An 18,781-nucleotide genomic window follows, 5' to 3' on the forward strand; every position below is an offset into this window, starting at 1 on the left:
ATGATGATAACCATTTTATTCTTGTGTTAGGGATTTCCTCTCTCCTTTTTTTGGAAATTTTTTTTGCTTGTTTCTCTAGGGATTTTAATATCCATACCTAACCTTTTACAGTCTACATATTGTTATTATTATATCATGTCACTTAATAGTACAAATCTCTTTACCCCCTCCACACCCATTCTTCATGTTACAGTTGTCATATGAATTATATCTGCATTGAAGACCCCACCAGACAATGTTGTAATTTTGCTTTAAGTTGTCATATGTATCTTGAAGAATACACTCTTAGTGTAAACTTTTACATTTACTCAGATCTTTACCATTTCCAGTGCTCTTCATTCATTGCTTAAGATCTAAATTTCCCTCTGGTATTTTTTTCCTTAAGATAAAAGAATTTTCTTTAGCAAATCTTGAAGCACAGGTCTTCTGGTGACAACTTCTCTTATTTTTTCTTTATCTAAAATGTCTTATTTTTACCTTCATTCCTGAAGGATATTTTCACTGGGAATAGAAGTCTGGGTTGACAGCCTTTTCCTTACTGCATTCTAATAATGTGTTTCTGTCTGTCTTCTGGCCACCATAACATCTGATAAAATAGCTACTCTCATTTGAATTGTTGATGCTTCTTTATGAAGCATTGTTTTTCTCTGGACACTTTAAATATTTTTTTCCTTTAGCTTTTGTTTTTAGCAGCTTACTTTTGATGCATCTAGGCATTATTTACTTGAAATTTATCCAGTTTGGATTTGGTAATCTTGCTGAATCTGTAAATGTATATCATTCCCCAAATTTGGGAAGATTTGGTCATTGTTTATTTAAATATATATTCTCTTCCAATTTTTCTCTCTCTTATTTCTGGGTCACCAGTTGCACATATATTAGATCTTTTATTATTGTCCATAGGCCAAGAGGCTTTGTTCTTTCTCAATTTTTAAAAAAACTCTGTGCTACTCAGTGTGAATAATTTCTCTTGATGTATCTTCAGTGTTACCAACCCTTCCCTGTCATCTCCATTCAGCTGCTGAGCCTATCCAATTAATTTTTTTATTTCCAATATTATATTTTTCAGTTCTAAAATTTCCAATTGGTTCTTTTAGTGTTTTCTATTTCTATGCCAAGAATTTGTGTGACTAAAGTGGAAATTTTATTATTTCAGCAGCCTTTCAAAGCAATATTAGAATTCAGGATTGCCAGTGGGAGAAACTGTAGGGAAGACTCTAAAAAATTTTAGGACCAAATGACCTAGCCCAAGACAAAAACAGACAATAGAAAGAGAACCGCAGATAATCCTGATACTGGAATTAGTAGACAAGGACTTCAAGATAACTGTGATTAATATGATCAAGATAATAGAGGCAAACATGTAGAAAATGGATAACTCTGTTAATCCAACCCAGTGAAAATTTTCAGTTTTATGCTTTATTTCTGTTTTAGAATTTCCATTTGATTTTTTTATATAGTCCACTTCTACGTGGAAATTCTTTATCTTATTTTCTCCATATTTTTCCTTAGTTTACATGTGCATTTGAAAAGAATATTTATTCTCCACTTGTTGACTCTAGTATTCTAGCATGTCAGTTATACCAAGTTTGTTCAGAACTTGCTGTGTTTGTTGATTTTCTTGCCTATTTGTTCTGTTAGCATAAGGGCCTCCTGTGTTTTGGTAACGTTTTGTTTCATGATATTGGAGCTGGTTATACAAGTGCGTCTATTTTGGGAAAATTCATTGAGCTCTGAATTTGTATACCTATAATTTGTGTACTTTCTTTATACATATTTATATATGTATATTTGAGATGGAGTCTTACTCTGTCACCCACCCAGGCTGGAGTGCAGTGGCATGGTCCTGGCTCACTGCAACCTCCACCTCCTGGATTGAAGTGATTCTTCTGCCTCAGCCTCCTGAGTAGCTGGGATTACAGGCGTGCATCACCATGCCTGGCTAATTTTTTTTATGTTTTTAGTAGAGATGGGGTTTCATTATGTTGGCCTGGCTGGTCTCGAACTCCTGATCTCAGATGACTCACCCATCTTGGCCTCCCAAAGTGCTGGGATTACTGGCGTGAGCCACTGTGCCCAGCCTCTCTATGTATATTATACTTAAATAAAGCATTTAAAAATATCCAAGACCATTTTCTTTTCTCTCAATCTTTTTAAAGAAAGATATTATTTAGCCATTTAGCAATCTGAAATTGAAATGACCAAAGTAATGGATATTTTGCTAATGCGATTTAGGAAATACCATCTAGAAAATGAAGGGTAATTATTACAATGATACCAAACTCATTGTTTTAGCTTGACAAACCCTCAAGGGCATAATTCTGTAGATATGAAAAGAGCACAAATCTGAAAGAACCCTGAATTCTTTGGACACTAACATTGGAAAAAAATACTTCTTTTAGGCATTTTTATGAACTTTACTTGAATCTCTAATGCTTAATTTCTCAGAACAATTTTCTAGACCTACTTCAGTTGTACCTTTAATGCAAGATACTGTCTTAATAACAGGAACAATTAGAGAAAGAAAAGCAACAGAATGATGGAAGGCCCATGAGTGATAAAATGTTTGAAAAGAAACGTAAGTAGTTTTTCTATGTCTTCAACACTTAATTACATAATTAATGTTGCATCCTAGTATTCTGAAAGAACATGCTGAATTGTTTATTTGATATGGAAAATTGCTTTACTTTCTTTCATTTTTGAAAAGTCGTTTTTGAAAATTGGCCACTTAATGTGGTACAGATGTTAAGAGTACGTGAATGAAAGGCAGGAACCAGAGTGGACGTTCAGATCCTTCAAAAGAAAAGCTTCAAGTCTGATAACAGCTGTAAGATTGTGAAATTGATCACTGAATAACAAAGATTGAAATATGTAAATATTACCAAGTAAGAATATTTGGAAAAGAAAGCTGCTTAGCTAGGGATAGTGATTCATATTGTCTGAGTTGTCTTGTGTATTTATGGAGATTAATAAGGACTTAGAGGAAATTATACAACTTAAAGCAGAATTTATTTTAGGTAGAGACACTAAGACACCAACGCAAAGTCTGCCCAAGAACATCCCCATTTCTGTTCCTGGACCATCTTCTGTCACCCCATCGACAAGTAAGAAATAACTTCTTTTTATATCTTTTTGTAATTTTTCTTCCTTGTATACAAATTGCTGGCAAAGTCACTCTATTAGATGAGATACAGTAGGATAATATATCTCATTCTAAAGCACTTTTCACCTTCTATCATTAGGTGTTTTGGTAGTTTTTAATTGGTAGTAAGGGTAAGAGATACTTCAGTGAGCTCAAATTAAGGAAAAAAGGCTAAAGCCATCTGTGTTTTACTGAAAATGATGATAGTTGGGGAGGGAATGGCGGTTGGAGCAGCTGAGGATGAACTGAATACATTTTCCTTTTTTCTGCTTATTGCTCTAGGTAAAGAAATCAAGAAATCCAAATTGATTCGAAGCCAGTCTTTTAATAATCAAGCTTTTCATGCAAAATATGGCAACTTAGAGAAATGTGCTAGGTATGATCTGTAAGCCCTTCAATTTTTAACATAATTTTTATCTTTATTCACATCTTCATATATACGAGTTTACATTTTATAAAAATCAGAATTAATTTTGAGGTTTTTTTTTATAGGCCAATATTTTGTGAGTTTTCTTCTGTAGGGATTGTTATATTTAAAAATAAGAGACCTCCAACAATTTTCACAAAAATAGGTATTCTGGCATTCTAGGAAGAATACTGACATGATACTATTTAATAATATCATAGAATCCATATATTATTTCATGAGGGAGATAGTAGTATATCAATATGCCACTTAACTTTTAATACATATGAGTATGTTCCATTATCTAAATGTATATAGACATCCCTTTGCTACTAATATTGTTTCTGTCTATAAAGAAGCCATTGGCATGTTCATATGATAAAGTGATCACAGCAGAGTTAGCCTGACAATAGATGAATGTCTGGTTTCCCCTTTAGCCCAGGAGACAAAATTACAGGCAGTTAAGATTAGGATAGAATCAATATAAATTAAATTACCACGATTTTTTGCATGTGCTATACAAACTGCTGTATGTCAATTGACAAGCAAAATAATTTTAAGAAAACAAATATCTTTAAAACTATTCCTTTGTCTATCAAGATAAATTATATGTTTCAGGAAAAAGTATTTTTCTTTTATTAAAGATAGCTTCTTACAGAATTTCAGCTGTGTTTTTGGGCATTATCAGTAGATCCATCAAGAGTACCTGGCCAATAGAGTGATCTCAAGATAGAAAAAAGAGATTATAACTAAAGATAAGTTTTATTTCCAAGAAAATTTTACCCATCTTAGCTGCCTTGCTTGAACCTCAAAAGAAAAACTGTAATTCTGATGAAGCAAAAGTTTAAGGAAATGCTTTCAAGTTATAGACGAAGCGTTGTGAGGCATGAATCTAAAAAAAAGAGAAATAAAAGCAACAAACGTTTCATAAGTAGAGGAAAGCATTAAAAAGAAGATTAAAGCAGCACAAGTGTTAGATGACTGAGATTGTAAGAAGTGTGTTTTTGTATTTTAAACTAAATCATGTTGTTTTCTAGTAAAAGTTCTACAACAGGATATACAACTTCTGTCTCAGGGTTAGGAAAGACTTCTGTGCTTTCACTAACTGGTAAGTAGCAATCTAAGTTCTTCAAAAAGTTGCTAAATTTAACAAAATATTATTTTCCTTAAATGACCTATTTCTTTAGTACTAGATATAGTGTTTTCTTAAATCTATATCTTTATCAGATCCCTAAGAAATTAAACTTTTGTCTAGCAATTGAGAAAATATTTGACTAAACTATTTTGTCTTCACTGTGTCAAGACTCAAGAGTTTAGTACTTTTAAAATAGAAAAAGAACAAAAGTGATAGGGTATGTTTTGCCATACTGGGAAGGTTTACTGAGGCACAGACAAAAAGGTTTTGCAATAATTTTTAAGGAAGTTAAAAACAGCAGGACTTCACTGTAAATCTAGATGAACAGCTAGACATTTACAATATTATGTATTTGGAAGTTTGTGGCAGGGGTCAGCACATTTCCCTGAAGGGCCAGAAGGTAAATATACAGGTTTTGTTGGCCAAATTGAACTCTGCTGTTACTGAGTAAAAGCAGCTATAGACAGTACATAATGAATAGATATGGCGGTGTTCCAATAAAACTTTATCTACAAAAACAGGCAGTGGATTGACCCACAGAGTGTAATTTGCTGGCCTCTGGTTTATATAATAGAGCATAGAATTATACTATAAATAATGTAGACTATATTGTTAAAATTACTAGTGGCTAAATGTGTGTTTTTAACTTTATGCTTTGGAGATACTGGTTGAAAATTTTACTGTTGATCTATGGTAATTTTTTTAGGTGTAAATAGTAGTGAATCTGCTCAAAGATCTGAAATTTTTAAGAGATTAGTTACATTTTCTTTTTAGGTTACATTTTGAGTATTCTGTCTTCTTTTTCTTTTTCTTTTTAATTCTTAGGAGGAATGTATATACTCATTGGCTCTTCTGTAAACTGGTTCATTTGCTGGAAGAGAAAATCCTTCTAGCATTAAAGCATCGACATTCACGTACAGTATATAGAGTGGTTTTCTGCAAGGTAGATGGTGATTATCACAAGAAATAATTTGATAACAGAAAGTTGATTAACTAAAATTTTCCCCATATCTTGGACTATAAATAATAAAACCATTGATTACTTTCAGCTCAGTAAAGCTGTGAATTCTTTAGGAGGTACTAAGGAACATTCAGAGTTTAAGAACTTTATTTAAAATATAGAGTGCCTTTAAAAATTTTAGTGTACAAAACCGGTTTGAATTAGCTTCGAGCTAATGGTGCAGATGATTATAGATGTTCATAAGGAGTTCTTCAGACTTGGATGGATCTCACCTATCTCTTGGTACTTCTTCACTTAGCTGTAATGAGCATGTTTATTCATGATTTTGTAACATTTTTTGTCAAGAAATTTCTTTGTCTAAATCATTAAGAATATTGATTCAGAAGTGGTTTTTAAAAGTTTTAATTAAGTGCATTAATTTATTTAGTTTTAACTTTGCTAGTTTTTAAGTGACCTTAAGAACCAAGAGAGTAGATATGGTCCACAGATTCTAAAACTTACATCCAAAGTCTTAAGTTATGTATTTTATGAGGTGTATTTGTCTGTTCTCATGCTGTTAAAAAAGACATACCCAAGACTGGGTAATTTATAAAGGAAGAGGTTTAATTGACTCACAGTTCCACACGGCTGGGGAGGCCTCACAATCATGGCAGAAGGCAAAGGGAAAGCAAGACGTGTCTTACATGGCAGCAAGCAAGAGGGTGTATGTAGGGGAACTGCCCTTTTATAAAACCACCAGATCTCGTGAGACTTATTCACTATCACGAGAACAGCATGGGAAAAATTCGCCCCCATGATTCAGTTACCTCCCACCGGGTCCCTCCCACAACACATGGGGGTTATTACAGTTCAAGGTGAGATTTGGGTAGCGACACAGAGCCAAACTATATCATGAGAGTAAATATTTTATTAAAATATTTGAAAAATATTCTATTTTAATGTCTCAATATTATTTTTAGTTGAGGGAGAACTGTAGGTTGAATGAAATATCTCCTAGAGTTCTTGGTTAGAAAAAGGTGCTTATTATTGTTATTCATTACTTAAAATAGAAACTGAAAATATTTACTATGTAATACATCTATAAAGAGAAAATGGAAGCAGAACATCTTTTAACAAATGTGTCAGATGTTTGCATAGAGAAGAGATCTTATTTGTCAGACTCAAAACAGGCTTCAAGATGATTATGTCATTTGAGATGAACCTTAAGGTATGCTAGGATTTTGACAGGCAGAGATGTGTATAGAATAACATTCCATTCACAGTACCAGTCATAAACAAAAGATGATTGTTGGTGTTTTCAGGGAGCAGCAGCTGACTAGTTTGGCTGGAGTGTGGAGTGAGTATAATGGAGTAGTGTTAGATAAAACTGTAAGGAGGCCGGGCGCTGTGGCTCACGCCTGCAATCCCAGCACCTTGGGAGGCCGAGGTGGGCAGATCATGAGGTCAGGAGATCCGTATAATCCTGGCTAACACAGTGAAACACTGTCTCTACTAAAAATACAAAAAAAAAATTTAGTCGGGCGTGGTGTCAGGCGCCTGTAGTCCCAGCTACTCAGGAGGCTGAGGCAGGAAAATGGTGTGAACCCGGGAGGCAGAGCTTGCAGTGAGCCGGGCGAGAGAGCGAGAATCTATCTCCAGAAAACAAAAACAAAAACAAAAACAAACAAACAAACAAACAAAACTGTAAGGAAAGGTCAGAGTCAGAGCTTGGAATGCCAGATTGGATACTTTTTACTTAACACGAATCCACTGTTCATTGTGTGGGGACTTATGCCTGTCTTCAGTTGTACTACTCAAAACTGTTCAGGAAAGTCTGAGAAACTGTCACAGCCAAGGAGAGCCTAAGGAGAACTAACAAGTAAATGTGATATAGTATCCTGGATGGGATCCTGAGACAGAAAAAGTTGCTATTAGATAAAATAATAACTACTATGGATTTTCGTTAATAATGTATCAGTATTGGTTCATTAAATATAATAAATATAGCATACTTATGTAAGCTGTTAATAGAAGAAATTGGATGAGGGGGATATATGAGAATTATTTGTTCTGTCATCTCAATTTTTCTGTAAATCAAAACTGTTCTGAAAAAGACAGTTTATTTAAAAAAATAACATTTACAGTATCTTCAAAAACACTAAGGGCTCAGGGACAAATTTAACAAAATATGCTAGAGATACATAAAAAACTTTAAAATATTGCTGAAAGAAGCTAAAGACCTAAATAAATGGAGAGATATAACATGTTTATGGATTGAAAAACTTAATATTGTTCCAATGTCAGTTTTTTTCTAAATTGATCCAGAGATTCAGTGAAATCCTAATTAAAATTCTAGTAGTCTTTTTGCAGAAATTTATAAGCTGATTCTAAAAATCTGTATTGAAATGCAAAAGGACCCCAGTGTAGCCAAAATAGTTTTGAAAAAGAAAAAGCTGGAGAACTTAAATATAAGTTTGATTTCAACAATTACTATAAAATTCTGGTAATCAAGACATTGTGTTCTATGTTGTCATATATAGTCAGTAGATTTTAACAAAGGCTTCAAAGATAAATCAATGGTGATAGAATAATATTTTTAAAAATGGTGCTGGATGGACCAATTCCTGGAAAGACACAATTCATCCAGGCGCAGTGGCTCATGCCTGTAATCCCAGCAATTTGGGAGGCAGAGATGGGTGGATCACCTGAGGTCAGGAGTTCAAGACCTGCCTGACTAACATGGCAAAACCCTGTCAACTAAAAATACAAAAATCAGCTGGGTGTGGTGGCGTGCACCTATAGTCCCAGCTACTCGGGAGGCTGAGACAGGAGAATCGCTGGAACCTGGGAGGAGGAGGTTGCAGTGAGCCAAGATCATGCCAGTGCACTTCAGCCTGGGAGACAGAGTGAGACTCCATCTCAAAAAACAAAAAACAACAACAACAACAGCAACAACAACAACAAAAGACTCAATTCAAAACTCACAGAAGAAGAAATAGACAATCTGAATAGGCTCATATCTATTAAAGAAATTGAATTGGTAATTAATAATCTTCCAAAACAGAAAGCATCTAGCCCAGATGGGTTCGCTGATAAATTCTACCAAATATTTGAGGAATAAATTATACCAATTATCTACAATCTCTTTCACAAGATAGAAGCAACGGGAATACACCCTAACTCATTCTGTGAGGTCAGCATTACCCAACTACCAAAGTCATTCCAAGAAAAGAATAATACATACCAACATCTCTCAAGATCACAAATGTGAAAATTATCAAAAAAATTAGCAAATCAAATCCAACAATATATAAAAAGAATTATACACCAAAACTGAGTAGGATTTATACCAGTTATAGAAGACTAATTCACCATTTGAAGAACGCTTAATGTAATACATCACACTAACAGGCCAAGGAAGAAAAATCACATGATCATGGTAATACATGAGGAAAAGACATTTGACAAAACCCAACACCTATTCATGATAAAAACCATCAGTAAGCTAGGAATAGAGAACTTCCTCAACTTGATAGGGAACATCTACAAAAAACCTACAGATAACATCACAGTAGTGAGGAACTAGAAGCATTCCCTCTAAGATCAGGAACAAGACAATGATGTATTCCTCTCACCATTCCTTTTTACCATCATACTGGAAGTTCTAGAAAAGGAAAGAAAAGATATACTGATTTTGGAAGGAAGAACTCAAATTGTCTTTGATCACAGATAACATGATCATCTATGTAGAAAATCCACAAGAATTGGCAAAAACATTCCTGGAACTAAGAAGTGATTATGGCAAGGTTGCAGAATATAAGGTTAATATATGAAGGTCAATGTAAGGTTAATGTGCAAAGTTGAGTATGTCCTATATTCCAGCAGTGAACAAGTAGGAATTTAAAATTAAAAGCAAAATACCATTTACTATCAGCACTCAGAAAAATGAAATACTCAGGCATAATTCTAACAAAATATGTACAAGATCTATATAAGGAAAACTACAAAATTCTGATAGGAGAAATCAAAGAACTAATAAAGAAGGAGATGTCTCATGTTCATTGCTAGAAATACTCAATATTGTCAAGACGTCAGTTCTTCCCAACTTGATCTATAAACTAAATGCAGTCTCAGTCAAAATCCCAACAAGTTATTTGGTGGATATCAACAAACTGTTCCAAAGTTTACCTAGAGAAGAAAAGTCCCAGAATAGCCAACATAATAATGAAGAAGAACAAAGCTAGAAGATTGACACCACCTGACTTCAGGGCTTAGTATAAAGCTACAGCGATCAAGACAGTGTGGTATTGGCAAAAGAATAGTCAAACAGATTGAAGGAACAGAATAGGAAGCCCAGAAATAGACCCACGTAAGTGTAGTCACATGATCATTAACAAAGGAGCAAAGCCAATACAATGGAGAAAAGATAGTCTTTTCAAACAAATGCAGCTGGGACAATAGGACACCCACATGAAAAAAAAAATTAGATCTTTTACACCCTTCACAAAAATGTATTCAAAAATGAATCGCTGTTCTAAATGTAAAATGCAAAACTATAAAATTCCTAGAAGTTAACATAGGAGAAAATCTAGATGACCCTGCTTACGGTAATGACATTTTAGATACCATGTCAAAGGCGCAATCTATGAAATAAAGAATAAGCTGAAATTCATTAAAATTAAAACTACTATTTGAAAAATACTGTCAAGAGAATGAGAAGGCAAGCCACTGACTGGGAGAAAATGTTTGCAAAACACATAATCTGATAAAGGACTTTTATCCAAAATATACAAAAAACTTGTAAAACTTAACAGTAGGAAAACTAACAGCCTGATTAAAAAATGGGCAAAGACTTGAACAAATACCTCACTGAAGAAGATATATAGATGGAAAACAAGCATATGCAGAGATGTTCCTCATATGTCATCAGGTTTATGCAAATTAAAACAATGAAGCCCCATGACACACCTATTAGAATGGTCTAAATCCAAAACGCTGACAGCAAATGCTGGTGAGGATGTGAAGCAACGGGAACTCATTCATTGCTGGTGGGAATACAAAATGGTACAGCCACTATGGAACATCAGTTTGGTAGTTTCTTACAAAACCAGACATTCTTACCATATGATCTAGCAGTTGTGCTCCTTGGTATTTATCCACAGGAGTTGAAAACTTACATCCACACGAAAATCTGAGCATGAATGTTTATATCAGCTTTATTCATAATTGCCAAAATTTGGAAACAAACAAGTTGTTCTTCAGTAGGTAGATGAATAAACAAACTGTGATACATCCAGACAGTGGAATATTATGCAGTGCTAAAATGAAATGAGCTATCAGGCCATGAAAAGACATGAAGAAACCTTAAATACATACTACTAAGTGAAAGAAGCAAATTGAAACATTCCAACTATATGACATTCTGGAAAAGATGAAACTATGGAGACAGTAAAATGATAAGTAGTTGTCAGGGGTTCGGGGGAAGGAGAAATGAATAGATGGAGCACAGATAATTTTTAAGGCAGTGAAAACACTCTGTATGATACCAAAACGATGGAAACATGTCATTTATATATTGTCCAAATCCATAGCATGTACGCCATTAAGAGTGAATCCTAATGTGAACTGTGGACTTTGGGCGATAATGACATGTCAATGTGGGTTCATCAATGCAACAAATGTACCACTGGTGGGAGACATTGAAGTTGGGAGGCTGTATATGAATGGGAAGATATGGGAGATCTCTGTACCTTCCACTCAATTGTGCTGTAAACTTAAAACTGTTCTAAAAAATAGAGTCTACTTAAAAAGTAGTGCTGGAACCATTGGATATCCATATTAAAGAAACAAAAACAAAAACAAACCCTGAACCTTAATTATTTGTTAAATTTATATAAATTTAAGGCATACAAGTTCAGTTTTATTACATGGATATATTACATAGTGGTTAAGTCTGGGCATTTAGTGTAACCTAATAGTGTACATTTTACCATTAAGTAATTTCTCATCCATCATCCCCTCTGACACTCCCACCCTTCCTAGTCTCCAGTGACAAGTATTCTACATTCTATGACCACATGTACACATTATTTAGCTCCCACTTATAAGTGAAAACAGGCAGTATCTGACTTTCCATTCCTGTGAATCTCAAGTCTTATCACTGTACACAAAATTATACTATACTCAAAATGTATTATAAACCTAAGCATAAAAGTGTCTATATTTTCTAAAGAAAATACAGAAGAAAGTCTTTGTGATTTTGGATTACACAAAGGTTTATCTTGACCATAAAACAAAAATATCAGCACACTGGACTTAATCAAAATTAAAGCATCTGGGCTTTGAAATAGAGCATTAAAAAAATAAAAGGCAAGGCATAGATTTGGAGGAAATATTCATAGCATATGTACCAGACAAAGAATTTGTATCCAGAATATATACAAAGATGTCTTTATAAAAATTAGGCAACCAATTTTAAAATGGGAAAAAGGTTTGAACATGAACTTCACAAAAGATACACAAGTAAGTGCATGAAAAGATGCTTAACGTCCTAATCATTAGGGAAATGGAAATTTAAAAGCAATAAAAAAAACACCCAAGGAGATATCACTTCACACTTGCTAGAATGTCTAAAACTAGAAAGACTCACAATATCAAGTGTGTGTGAGGATGTGGAGTAACTCTCCAGAATACTCACATGTTCCTGGCAGAAATGTCAGGAAAGAAAAGAAATTCTGGACATCAATTTGGCAGTTTCTTTTGAAGTTAAATATATATTTAGTGTATGACCCAGCAGTTCCACTCCTTGGCATTTACTGAGAAGAAACTAAAACATATGTCCACACACAGACTTGTACGTGAGTGTTCATAGCAGCTTTATTTGTAATATATAAAAACTGGAAAAAAATAGAAATGTCTATCAACAGATATCATGGGTAAACAAATTTTGACAGATTCACACAATACCGGTCAGAAATAGAAAGGAAGGAAGTATTGATACATAAAACATGAATGATTTTCAAAATTACGCTGAGTGAAAGAAGCCAGACAAAAAAGAGTATATACTGTATGTTTTCATTTATATAAAATTCTAGACAATACAAACTAATTTATAGTTGACAGGAGTGGTTTGGAGAGGGAGGAGGAGGATTGTGATGGGTTATGAGGGACTGTTTCATAGTGATAGACATGTTCACATCTTGATTGTGGTGATGACTTCATGGGGGTGTACATATGTCAAAACCTTAACTTTTTGCAGTTTGTTGTATGTAAATTATACCCTCATAAAATTGATTTAAAAGGTGAAAAAGTTAGCTATCATTAACCTTTTCTTCTCTTTGGTTACCCTCTTTGTTAGTATATTTGATATGTCTGACTTTATATGTATTGCTTTCAGATGATTCATTCCGGACTCGTAATGCCAGTAGCGTTCCATCTTCCTTTTCTCCTAATACTCCCTTACCGAGTACTTCCCGTGGGACAGGTAACTCAGTTGACCCCAAGAGCAGTGGAAGTAAAGATACACAACCACGGAAGGCTACATTGTAAGTAATCAAGTGATGTCAGACTGAGTGTATTATCCTACTCTTTTGCTCAACACACTTTCCTTCCCACTTAAGTACTTTCCAAAGAATAGAAAATGTCTGTGATGAGAAAATGTTATAAATTAAAGGGTATTATTGTCACATGTGACTCTGTTATGTTAGTTTATATAGAATAACTTATATATGGCAAAGGCATTATAACCTTAGGGAATCAACAGGAAACATTTAAATGGCTCCCACTAATGTCTGAAATCTATTTTTTTTCTATGAAATGTTTACATTTAGGGAATTTATCTCTAGGAAGGCATCCCTTTAAACACCTAGCTTAAGGATATGGTATTTAGTCACCCAGTGTGCAGAAAGATTGGTACAGCTGATGTCACTTAAGAAATAAGTGGCAGCATGGAACCCAGAATTGTGAGTCCAATCAACTGAAGAGATTTACAGACTGTACTTGTGTCTTGAAGCTGAGGTTATAAAGGGCCTCCTTTCTCCTTTTCCCCCATGATTCCTTTCAATGTGCTGTTTGTATCTTGTTTGATTTGTTGAAGTCTTTCTTTTACCTTAAATATTTAAGAGAGGGGTACCATAAAAATCACCATGATAAGAGACTATATCAGGGTATAAATGATTCAGCCAGGATACCCAAACCATAGTTACAAGTTAGCCATTTCATATAGGACACCTGAATCTTCTGGTTGGAACAGACTTTTAACAAGATTTAGATTTTCTTTTAAATGTATTTTAGTGAATGCCTGGGCATTTTTGAATAAAGTTTCTTAAATGCATTCTTTTGCAAAAACTGTGCTGGAGTCCCTTTTAGGATCTGATTTAGGCTGTTTTGCATTGCTATAAAGAAATACCTGGGCCTGGGTAATTTATGAAGCAAAGTAATTATGGCTCATAGTTCTGCAGACTTTACAGGAAGCATAGTGGCATCTGCTTCTGGGGAAGCTTCAGGAGGCTTATTATCCTGGTAGATGGTGAAGCAGGAGCAGGCACATCACATGGTAAAAACAGGAGCAGGAGAGAGAAAGTGGGGTTGGGGGAGGTCCCACACACTTTTAAATGATCAGATCTTGCGAGAACTCACTATCACAAAGAAAACACCAAGCCGTGAGGGATCAGCCCCCATGATCCAAACACCTCCCACCAGGCCTCATCTCCAGCATTGCAGATTACAATTCAACATGAGATTTGGGCAGGGACAAACATCCAAACTATATGTATTCCAAATTGTAATTGGTCGTTGAGTATATGCCCAACTTCATTCAAAATTTAGAAATAAGTTTAGAAATAAATTTATTGACTAGAGCTCAAGGAAAGAGGACCAATGTACTATTACAAAAATGTAATAGTAATAGAAAAAACAGAACATTGATATTACAGGTTAGTGTCAATGCAGAGTATATTTTTATTTACAGAGAATGCTCTTTAGCTATACAATTATTGCTCCCATGATTATACGATGGAAGTTCCACTTAAAAGTCATGAAAGTGCCAGGTGCAGTGGCTCACGCCTGTAATCCAAGCAATTTGGGAGGCCGAGGCAGGTGGATCATCTGAGGTCAGGAGTTTGAGACCAGCCTGGCCAACATGGTGAAACCCTGTCTCTACTAAAAAATTACAAAAATTAGCTAGCTGTGGTGGCGTGCGCCTGTAATCCCAGCTACTCAAGAGGCTGAGGCAGGAGAATCGCTTCAACCTGGGAGGCGGAGGTTGCAGTGAGCTGAGATTGCACCACTGCACTCCAGCCTGGGCAACAAGAGTGAAACTCCGTCTCAAAAAAAAAGTCATGAAAACAGAGGCAGGACATGGTAATGGTGTATAGAGAGCTTTGTGTGCCTCGTTCCCAGCAGCAGCTAAGTGGTTGTGCAAAGTTCAACTCAGCCCACTGGCCCTCGCTGTGCGTGTCTGTCACATGACAGGGCTGTCTCATGGTTCCTCCTCCTCTAAGGTGCCTTCTAGCTCTGGCATCCTGAAATCCTCTTTATCACCCTAAACCCTCTTCCTCTGAAAAGATTGCCCTGAAATTCTTCTGTTGAAGAGCATATTTAGTAACATCAAAAGTAATCTCTTGCCCACTTGCTATATTTTTCTAAATGCCATAGGCATTTTTTACAGTAAAGACCATTGAAACCCAGTATATTTATGCTGGTTCTCCTTTCTTTCAGATTACTCTCTTTATCTGTTGTTTCACTGTTGAGCATGCTTTTCCTTTTCATAGACTGAATTTTTTCTTGTTCAACATACATAATATATAGTTATTTATATAATTTATATATATGTATAATTGATTAAAAAGTGAATCTAGAAACATTTTGATAACAAATCACATCAGGTTTATTTAGTCTTTTCTGATTCTAAAGGAGGAACGTTGATATCCACAGTTGCTTTTTTAACTTGTGACTGGGTATACAAGTTTGTAACTATATTTCCATCTGATGTGGCACTTATATGGATCTCTCTTGAGTGCACACTGCCACATGGCTGGATGGGTGATGATATCCACATTGGTCTTTCTTCTGTGAAATAGTATCCACAATTCAAAACAGGCCATATCCAAGTGAAAATATGTTCTTTTCATTTAAAATAAGCCTGTGAGGTGATTTTGGAAAGTATAATTTATCTTAATTTTTGCTTCTCAAATTCTATGCAATACATTCCCCAGCTTTTCAGTGTCATTGAGATGACACACTTGGTATTTAGGAATATTAGTGTCTTAAAGGAAGCATAGGTATGTTATTATATCTTGTCTTTTAAGGCAGTTCATATATTTATGCCTATGTAACTTCCATTATGGTTATATAAAATTAAAAATGTAGGAAAAATATGAATTAAATTGAATGCTATGTTGTATATACACAGAATTTTTGGTAATTAAAGATCATTCCAAGTAATCTTTAATGTGTGATTCATTTTTTCCCTTAATCAGACTTCTCATGTATTAGAATTATTCAAAGTAGAGTATCTATATATTTTTAATTTACTTTGTACACATTATATGAATAACATTTTTCATATTTTTTTCTTTTTCTCCCTTTCTCACTCCCTCCTTCCCCACCCTCCCTCTCTTCCTTCATTTCTTTCTTCCCAAAGAAAATCCAGAAAATCCAATCCTTAAATCAACTGCTTGATGAAGGAGGCAAAACAAAGGCAGCAGGAGATAATGTGATTGGTACACAAAAGCTAAAGCAGTGGCTGGGGCTTTGTTTTTAAATTTTGGGGTTTTTTTTGTTGTTAATGAGCAGAAAGAGGACATAATGACAGCTGATGTTAAACTTTTCATATTTCAAATTAGATTCCCTAGGAGGTATAATATATATTTCTTGAGTAATAATGTGGTTACAATTCCAATGTTATAGTGAAGTATAATGAAAAACATCTCTAGGAATGTGCTTTAACCACTGCTGCAAAAGAGACAAGTCTGCATTTATTTGTGCAGGAAACCAGCTATTTAATTGTTCTAGAGTGTTAGCATTTAAAAATCGTATGAAAGTCTACATCAGCTGAATTGTCCTAGCTTGATAAGCACTTGGAGGGGGACTTGGAAGGTAAGAAAGATACTGCATTTTCTCATGACTCTCCAAGCCCACTTGAAAAGTCACACTGAAAGGATGCAAATAGCCATCTGCGATTTTGGCAGCCCTCCGGATTGTGGTGACAATATGCTGTACCCGGACATTCCCAAATTTAAATTTGGCAATGAAAATTCCACAAAGATTTCTGGTAACTTTGAGCTATAAATACCTTAAAAATAATAGATTGATGATTTTCTTTATTTCCTAGAGAATTTATTTTATAAATACTTTGTTTACATTTTAGATTGTACTTGTCTTTAATTTAAAATGATGAATCTAGTCTGAATCAGCTGTTATTCCAAGCTATCATGCTTAAGCTATGTCAACAGCATTTATTTGTACTAATGCTAATATTTCCATCAAAATTTGCCTGTGGAATATATACAGTTCTTAATTTTAAACTGTCAGTTCTTGAGATATACCGTGTGAAGCTATTGTCAGCTTCTCTATTTCAAAATGCAATCAGCATATAACTATATTGATATTAGAAGATATTTGTTTTTTAAAATATATCGATGTATGATAAAGATGATCTAATTTGTGAATGCATATGTGTGTGTGGTTACTTTTTATAATGTGAAATAATGAATAATGAATTTACTCAAAATAAAACGTAGGTTAATGAGATACCTGTGTTTGTAAAAAAAGTCTTAAATACTTTCCTGCAGTTTTTATTCTATAATTAAAGAGTAAGATAGTTCATTTTTAGGTAGTGAATAAAAGAAATATACCAGCGTCAACTATAAGAGCATAGTTACTCAGTGAGAGACCTTTTCATGCCATTTGTTTTCCTTCTTCCTTCCATATGGCTTCTTTGTGGCTATTTTTAGTGATTCTTAATAATATCCTTTGCCAAAGGACAATCAGGTAAATGGAATTGTTACTGCTCATTTCATCAGTAGTTAAAATTCAATAGGTATGAGAAATTTGACAGTACTGGTTAATCAGTATACTCGCTGTGGATTTCATTTAACTGTTTTCATTATGTCTCCTACTAGCACCAATAATGTGGAACTGAATATATTAAGATCTGGAGAATATGGTACAGAACGAGACATCAAAATTGCATCAGTTTTTTTGGTGCTTTGATTCATAACATTCTATTAATTTAATAAAATGGAGAATTTCAATTTATTTGTTATAATAAATTTAGCAGAATTATAAAGTTTCACTTTCCCATGATGCAAATGGGAAAAGGGGAAACTGATTTGACAGAGAGAAACAACTACTGCTTATAAAAGTTCAGGAATGTAGAGCAGTCAATTGCAGTCTTAGTCCTAGTTAGTACTAAGTTATCAAAACTGTTCATCAAAATTACTTTTGGAAGTTTTTTAACAGAACATGACATTTCCTAAAATCTTTGAAATATTTATTAAAATTATACTCTCAAGGACAGATATATAGAAACAGGATAAACAGCAAATTACTGACAGTTATGAATAACTACATGTATCTCCATTTATATCAAAAACAAGATGGATACTTTTGTGAAAGTTCTCAGTTTAACAACTTATCAAATTAATCCTTTAAGCTAGTTGTATGGCAAAGAAAAATCTCCCTCCATCTGTAGTTGTAGGGAAAAGGGACATCTTCATCATCATTTTGTTAATTACTAAAACTTGCATTTTTAAGAACAAGTCCAGGAATTTCACTAGTTAGCCTTACAAGCTAACTGTAGAGCTCACTTTTACTGCAGAAATGGAGATAGGTCTATAAAAGGATTTTACTTAATAGAGGTTAAATAAGGAGCACATAAAATTTTTCTTTATAACCTCATACACATTTAAAAAATCATTTCTATTATTTGACTTCCTGAGCTTGAATATCTTAGTCTGGAGATGAGTCAGTTTTGCCATACAATTAGTGGATATATGAGAAATCTTTGAATTGAAATGAAACAGGCTCTTCAGCTGGAGTGGAAGTTTTACAATGAAGATAGAATGAATTAGATTAAGTCAGTAACCTGTTCTCAGTTGTTACAGCATATCTATGTGAGAATGTGTGGTTGAGTGTGTCTGTGTAGGAACAATTTTT

General features: G+C 34.2%; 1 protein-coding gene across 7 annotated transcripts in view; it reads left to right on the plus strand.

The window, feature by feature from the left end:
* Nucleotides 1-17,296, plus strand: part of PPP4R4 (protein phosphatase 4 regulatory subunit 4) — a 105,279-nt gene extending 87,983 nt beyond the window's left edge. For 5 of the 7 annotated variants that reach the window (XM_063793105.1, XM_016926666.4, XM_016926670.4 and 2 more), the window contains 6 exons: nucleotides 2,509-2,578; nucleotides 3,018-3,104; nucleotides 3,425-3,518; nucleotides 4,586-4,656; nucleotides 13,020-13,167; nucleotides 16,266-17,296. In XM_063793105.1, coding sequence (XP_063649175.1) covers nucleotides 2,509-2,578; nucleotides 3,018-3,104; nucleotides 3,425-3,518; nucleotides 4,586-4,656; nucleotides 13,020-13,167; nucleotides 16,266-16,290 — 495 coding nt within the window. In that variant the 3' untranslated portion in view covers nucleotides 16,291-17,296. The remainder of the gene's footprint in view (nucleotides 1-2,508; nucleotides 2,579-3,017; nucleotides 3,105-3,424; nucleotides 3,519-4,585; nucleotides 4,657-13,019; nucleotides 13,168-16,265) is intronic. The other 2 variants (XR_010151018.1, XM_016926671.4) reach the window with 2 other exon arrangements.
* Nucleotides 17,297-18,781: the final 1,485 nt, after the last annotated feature.

The sequence above is a fragment of the Pan troglodytes genome, chromosome 15, assembly GCF_028858775.2.
Source record: "Pan troglodytes isolate AG18354 chromosome 15, NHGRI_mPanTro3-v2.0_pri, whole genome shotgun sequence".
Lineage (NCBI taxonomy): Eukaryota > Metazoa > Chordata > Mammalia > Primates > Hominidae > Pan > Pan troglodytes.